The following is a 7,637-nucleotide window of genomic DNA, read 5'->3' as shown; positions in this document are numbered from 1 at the left end:
GCTGCTGAAAGGGACGGGGGAGGGGCACCACTTCCGCTTTTGCATCACTATGTCGGAGACCAGCGAGAAGCCGGAGCCGCTGCCGATAGCTGCGGTTCTTGGCTGTTCGCCTGAGGAGGGGAGCCGAGGGGAAGGTGGGGAAGAAACCTCGGAAAATGGAGGAGGAGCAGTTGCGGTAGGGGTGCTCGACGCGACTCCCCCCTCGGCTCTTTCCCCGGTGGCCGAAGAACCTACGGGAGACACGAAGAAGAAAAGTAAACCGGCTGGAGGAGGAGAGATCACCTGTCGGGCAGGGCGGGGCGGAAGCGGAGGGGGGGGAACTTGCCGTCGTAGATATCGCAGCCTTTTTTCACATTTCCAATTTTCTATTGATTGTTACCCTCTCCGCTTTGTGATTCGTTTGTGATTCCCAGAGGCTGCATGAAAGGGCTCCCTCCTTTATAATAAGGCCTCATTATAAAGTCACATTTTGCTTATTTAGGGACCGAGAAAGTTAATAGTAGAACTTCATTGGTTTGACTGAAACTATTCATAGATGCCAAGTTCCCCTTAAATTCTTTTCTAGCTGTTATTTAAATTAGTTAATTAAAAAATATAGTTAAAAGCACAATGTACAAGCTTAGGACCACACACAAAGCACCTTCTAGCCGTGTCATGGAGTAGGGTCCAGAGCCCTTTGAAAATTTGCTAATTTACATCTTTAAAATGATAGAAGCTGTTACATGCATGGCAATATGTTACATTTTATTCGCTTTCAAAATTACCTATTGGAATGTGCAATGTCCACTTTAAAATCTTAAGAATGCCATATATTTAAATGTGACCATCCTTTTTCAGCTTGTCTGTATTTTAAATTGGCGAAAGGAAAAATCTTCATTTACTTGCAGTTGAAGGATAAACTGGACAAGAATAAGAATGATGATGGGGGAGGGGTTGTATTATCCTCTTGAATTTGGAATTTATCACTACCACAAATCCATTGGGCTATATCAGGGGTGTCAAACTGCCGGCCCACAGGTCGAATGCGTCATGCATTAGGCCCACCCTATTGCCGGCAATGGAAAAAAAGTCATGATACGTCATGACACATGATGTGATGTTGCAAGTTTGATACCCCGGGACTATATTATTACAGTTGTCAGTAAACATTTTAGCCTCTGCAACTACATTTTATTTTACAGTTTTTAGTAGCAATTATATATGTAGCTGAGCTGGATATTTCTTTATAACTATTTTATTAATCATTTCCTATTTATTGTGGTCATGAGATTTCTTTTGGTTTTATCGTCTAAATATATTTTAAATAAAATAATACAAATTGGCATAATAAGCCACTGGAAAGCAGTTCGGTGTAGTGGTTCAGACATCAGGCTAGAAATCAGGATACTGGGATTTTTAAGTTCTGTCTCAGGCATAAAACCAGTTGGGCAACCGTGGGCGTGTCATTTTTTCTCTGCCCTAGGAAGGGTAATGGCAAACTACTTCTGAAAAAACCTTGTCAAGAAAACAGCAGGGCCTTGTAGAGGAAGAATCTGATGTGATTGAATGAAAGGAAAAAAAAAATATAGCTTAGGATGTTTGCTTTTATTTCTAAAGCCCATTCTGTATTTTTGAGACTTCATTCAGTATACTTTAGCATATATCATGTTTGATTTTCAATTTTTCATTTACAGTGTGTGTTTTGTTTTCTAGTTGATGTGTTGCTCAAAGCTGTTGGAGATACTCCTATAATGAAGACCAAGAAATGGACTGTAGAAAGAACTCGAACAGTACAAAGCCTAATTGACTTCATCAAAAAATTTCTCAAACTTTTGGCATCTGAACAGCTGGTATGCAATTATGTTCTCATTCTTAAATAAGAAACCAGAGGAAAGCATATCTTTTTTAAAAAAAACATTTTTTGAATATGAGTGCCAAAAATGCCATGCCGTCCCATTTAAAACTTGTGTAGAGCAGTATATTAAGTGATAAAAAAATCCATAAAGGTCACTTTCCTCATAGTATAAAAATTAATTGTGCCTGTAAAAGATTCCTTAACCTAACATGTGACTGGCTTGAAGTTCACATACTGCAGGACAATAAAACTGTATGCACTGTCAGATATGGGAATAAAGATGTAGATTATTTTGGACTTGTTTGCCATACTAGTCCATGATGTTAGACCAGAGATCTCCAACCTTGGCAACTTTAAGCTTTGCTGGCTGAGGAATTCTGGGAGTTGAAGTCCACAAGTCTTAAAGTTGCCAAGGTTGAGGACCCCTTGTTGAATGATTGAAAGTTAACTTGTCCCCAGGTTCTGATTTTTCTCCCATAAAACTAAGTTTTTGCAAGCTAACTCTGCCCACAGCCTGGAGTTTGATCCTGACCAGTTCAAGGTTGACTCAGTCTTCCATCCTTCTGAGGTCGGTAAAATGAGGACCCAGAGTGTTGGGGGCAATAGGCTGACCCTGTAAACTGCTATTGCTATTATTATTTAACTGACCTGGTTAGAGAGTCATTGGGTTGAAACAGATATGTTTTTGTCCTGCTTATGGTTAACTTACACATTAATGTTTCACCTATCTAAACTTGCTTAATGGCCTGCCCCACGCCTTCTCTATGCTAGTAATAGGGCTATTCTTTTGGGAACGGAAGTGTGATTGAAAAGAGCCTTATGTTCATTTGTCCAGTGTTGTGAAGTAGAAAGTTTACAAATTAACTTCCATAAAATCAAGGCAATTATATTTGCCAAGAAGGTCAAGGAACTTCCACACGTGGTACAACCTGAAATTATCTGAAGCAAAATATATACTACAACTTACCTGATTTGAATTTCTACACAGCTATAAACTCTTCAGAAATAATGCAGTCTAAATTTCAAAGCTACCCAGAAGTATTTCCACTACAACCTTAGTAGTGGAGGTTGGAGTTCTAAAAATGGAGAGTTAGGTATGGATCTCAATCCAAATTATAATCTTAAAATATTTTCCCTTGAAAAAATCTAATGTTGATTCTATCAGAGAGCCATGGGAAGGTTTACATCATTACCCCTGTGACATAAAAACAGTAAAGAATATTCATATATGTAGTCACATTTATAAAAATCTGAGGGCAGGATTACATTTCTGCTGGTTTGGGAAAAACAAATTGGGCAAAGAAGACGAAGTATATATTTATCCATTTGATTCTTGTTCAATACTATGTGTAACGTAAATAAATTTTATTCAGTTCCTACATTGGTAGAATTTGCTGAAGATGGTGTAACATATTTTTTGAAAACAGCAGTTTTTATTCTTTTATGTAGTTGTTTATATTGCTGTGTATTGGTCAGTGACTGTAAATTTAAATGAGTTGAGTTCCACACAATGGTTTATACAAAGTGCCCAGAAGTTTTCTTCTTCTGTGTTTTTATGTATTAACAAAAATTATAACTGTAGTAATATAAGCCAAAAAAGGGAGGTTGGATGAAAATACTATTCCAAATATTAGAATGGATTCAAAATTTCTATTTGTTGGATGTTACAAATTTTCCACTGAGCCTAATTTATTCTTTTCAATCCCCTGTTGTTTAATGATGCTACTGAATATGATGTGAAGCAGGAAATGCCAATTTAGTAGCCCAGTTTCTTGGATCGGTAGTAGGCTGTTTTTCTCATTTCAATAATTGCAACACTTTTTTGAGGTGGAGAAGAGAGTTCAGTACAGTATAACCTCTGTCTTGTATTTGGGGATGTTGTTCTTCCCTTTAACCTGATAATCGCAATACAAAATTATCATCAGTGTGTCTATGCTGAATTACTGTTTCTGAATAAGTATAAAATACTTGGTTTGTTATGCAACATTTTGAGTTTAAAAAATAGGAGCACTGATGATGTTAAGTAATGAAGCACCTGTAAACAAACAATCAGGCCCAGAGGGCGTAAGGGCTGCACCGATAGAAAATATGTTAAACATTAAAAGACATAATGGACACAATATTGTTGGGCAGCATTCTTGTGTTTAGAGTTGATAAAAAGTTACCAATGTATTATTTCTTTCTCATGCAGTTTATTTACGTGAATCAATCCTTTGCTCCTTCACCAGATCAGGAGGTTGGAACACTATATGAGGTGACTACTAGTTTACAAAATTATTTCTGCCTCTTATGGTAGGAATTAAAAGGTCACTTGGTGCCAGAGAGTTTAGTATTTGGGGTGGGTACTTTTATAACATTATAAAGAGCTGGATTCTTGTAAATATCAAATCTCACAATTCACCAACAATTTTAATCCTAAAATCTTGCATGTGAAGGCACTGAGTGCTTAGGAAATTTGGTAATGACTTGTACAAATTGATTTTTTAAAAAATTTTTGGAAGCACTATAGTTTTTAAGAATACCAGAGCTCTCACATGTTTTTAAGATATATCACGCCAAAACAAATAACAATATAATCAAAACTTTTTAAAAATATATTGTCAATAGATGGCAGCATTTCACAAGAAAATCTTTATATAACTAACTGAACTAACTACAATAAAATTTGCTAATATAAATTTTAATTAAGTATTAACATTTGTTGCTTAACTACTTGTTAAACTTTTTTTCTTGTTTTTTTTACAGTGTTTTGGAAGTGATGGCAAACTTATATTACATTATTGTAAATCTCAGGCCTGGGGATGAATTAATAGCTACAGTTGCTTAAGACTATTAGATAGTGGATTGGCTAAAATAATCTTCAGAGACATTCCCCATGGACAAATGGAAGAGATATCTGCACTATTGCCATGGAATTTTTTTCTTTTTCCTTCTCTTTTCTCTATATTGTTAGTATAGGAGAAAAGTACAGAAACATATACTGAGGAAAGTTTATAGTACAATTTCTTTGATGATTTTCTTGCAGAAATTAATGTGCCACCTTTACAGCTGAATTTAGCATTTATTGTTCCAAGATTTGACATGTCTGTTCGTGGGAAACAGGTTCATGTCTGACATGGAGAGTACATTTCACAAGGCTGTGTGGAGTTTACGATCTCGTTCTTTGAAGGAGCTTTATTGTACATGGAAAGCTTAAAGCATCTACATCTGTGATAAATAGATGTATTTTCTACTTGGTCTTGTCTATGATTCTTTATTTTAAATGCAATAGATTGGATTCTGTTTGTAATTTAATTTAGTTTCACTTTTGAGACCAGAGAAAGTTCGGGATAATATTTCCCCATTAGTTGCTTTTTCCCATTTCATTTCATGAAATATGCAGTGAATGTATATGTGAATGTGATGATTGCCAAGTGCTTAACAAGGTTTTTCTTATATACATACCATTCTCTTTTGAGGTAAGTAAAATAATTCAAAGAGCAGAAAGAAATGAGAAATGGTGAGAAAAAATTAATAATAATAATAATAATAATAATTGGAAGGGACCTTGGAGGTCATCGAGTCCAACCACCTGCTCAGGCAGGAACCCTACACCATTTCGGACAAATGGCTGTCCCATCTCTTCGTAAAAACTTCCAGTGTTGGAGCATTCACCGCTTCTGGAGGCAGGTTGTTCCACTGGTTAATTGTTCTAATTGTCAGGAAGTTTCTCCTTAGTTCTAAGTTGCTTCTCTCCTTGATCAGTTTCCATCCGTTGCTTCTTCTCCTGCCTTCAGGCGCCTTGGAGAATAGCTTGACTCCCTCTTCTTTGTGGCAGCTCCTGAGATATTGGAACACTGCTATCATATCCCCCTCGTCCTTCTCTTCGTTAAACTAGACATACCCAATTCCAGCAACCGTTCCTTAAAGAAACCCTCAGTCCAGACTAGTTTACATCAGGACTATGCACAATACTTTTCATATCTTATTTTCCTTGAAAACCATCTTTGTTTCCACCTCCTCTATAGTTTCATACATTGCCTTTTCCTCTTTAAACTTCTTGAGACTCTGAGGATTTCATCTTCTCCTTACTAAGACTTTGAGGTGTGGCATTTCAGTGGCTTAATGAGGCTGGGGATTATTTCTGCTTGGCAGTTTGAACTGTAGCACTGTATGGCAGGATGAGCTTCCATCACTTGCCTCAGCTTCTACCCACCTTGTAATTTTAAAGCACATTCTATGTGAGTAGATAAATAGGTACCAGTTTGGTGGGGAGACGAGTTGATAGGTCATTCAATTATTCCTGAATCTTCTGGTTGCAATACCCATTTGCGAGGCAACTGCAGTGGAGGGAGGAGGGACTTGGATGACACTGCAGGAAGAGCCATTCTCCCCCCCCCAAAGCAAAGTTAGCTCACCCTCCTGTGGTGCACAGTGGGAAGCATACAAGCATGTACCTAACTGCTGGTAAACCGGCAGCCAAACTACTACTCTACAATAGCATTGTAGTATCCTGGCTAATGTTCTTTCATATTGGTCACTCACTTTTGTACTCAGTCCACATTCAGTTTTTATTTATTCTTTATCCTTTTCTGTTTTTATCACATCTGTTTCTTACATAATGCTTTCCTATTGCATTCAGCTTTTATATTTTTTTTTTAATGTAGCCAATTTTCTTCCATGTAACAAAGTAGCCAGGAGCATGACACAACCTACATCCCAAAATTACTCCACTTTTCCATCTTTAAAAAACATTTTATCAAGATATATAAAATAATTTACCTGCTGTAATTTTCCACATATCTTAAAATTTTTCACTTGTTTCATATCCCTTCCCAAACTCTCTCATATATTAATATTCAGACGTGTGCCTGTTGTTGCATCATATCATCTAATATTTGCTGCAAATCATTTTGAGTTCTCAGCCAGGTACATATGCTATTCACAGTGCTAATTAACCTATCTTCAACATTACCACAAAGGCTCCTATTAATATATTCATAAATTGAATAAACAAGGAAGTATTTTTTTCTTCTTTCTTACATCCTCCATTGCATTTAAAAGATTTATTAATGTCACTACCAAAGTACTCAGCGTGATTTATATATGTTTTACCTCTATCCTATATTTCTATTATAGTATTCAGAGAACAAATGTTAATTTCATACTGTTGCAAAACATTCCATATTTGAAGCCTATTCATTTATCACACTCTCTAAATCAAACATGCAGTAAATGTTCCCACATTCATGTATTTCTCAATATGTGCTGATGAACAAAAACTCTGGTCTGCACACCCTCTTATTACAATAAAACTTCACTTCAACTTACAAATTTTGTTTCTTTTTTGGTTTTAAACAAAACTTTGCCAAACACTACCTTCCCAAGCACAGAAAATAAATTTTCCTGTAATTTTTGTATTCATTTTTGAAATCTATATGTGGAAAATAATCACATTCCTCTAATTAAGGTCAGATATAGTCTTTACACATTAAATTTCAGAACCACTTCAAAAGCAAACCACATTCTGCATTCTTTCTTATCCAAGGTATAAATATTTTTTTCTAATGTGTGACCTTTGTTTCCATTTATATGTTAATCCAAATGTTATGTGCAAAGCCACCTTCCTCATTGAAGTCTCTCAACCTTTATATTTCCTGTTTATTTCATTTCAACAGGTTGCTTCAAGTGGAGTCTACAGAATCTTGTTACACTATTTAAGGAAATAACTATCAAATAATGATCTTTAAGAGATTTCATTGATCAAATTATTTTCTGTTATAGAGGGTGAATAAGAACTATATCAGTAGTACTTTAATATTTA

The 7,637-nt window shown here is 36.0% G+C and overlaps 1 protein-coding gene across 1 annotated transcript; it reads left to right on the top strand.

Moving 5' to 3' along the window:
* Positions 1–12: 12 nt before the first annotated feature.
* ATG12 (autophagy related 12) lies at positions 13–5,071 on the top strand. The gene is made up of 4 exons (XM_039321723.1): positions 13–254; positions 1,693–1,829; positions 4,026–4,088; positions 4,580–5,071. The coding sequence occupies exons 1-4, from the start codon at positions 50–52 to the stop codon at positions 4,637–4,639; spliced, it is 465 nt and encodes a 154-aa protein (XP_039177657.1). The 5' UTR covers positions 13–49; the 3' UTR covers positions 4,640–5,071.
* The last annotated feature ends 2,566 nt before the right edge of the window (positions 5,072–7,637 follow it).

The sequence above is a fragment of the Crotalus tigris genome, unplaced genomic scaffold (genome assembly GCF_016545835.1).
Source record: "Crotalus tigris isolate CLP2741 ecotype Arizona unplaced genomic scaffold, ASM1654583v1 scf7180000023822.163328, whole genome shotgun sequence".
Classification (NCBI taxonomy): Eukaryota; Metazoa; Chordata; class Lepidosauria; order Squamata; family Viperidae; genus Crotalus; species Crotalus tigris.
Note: the sequence above shows the minus strand (reverse complement) of the source record. Positions and strands in the feature narration are given on the sequence as shown.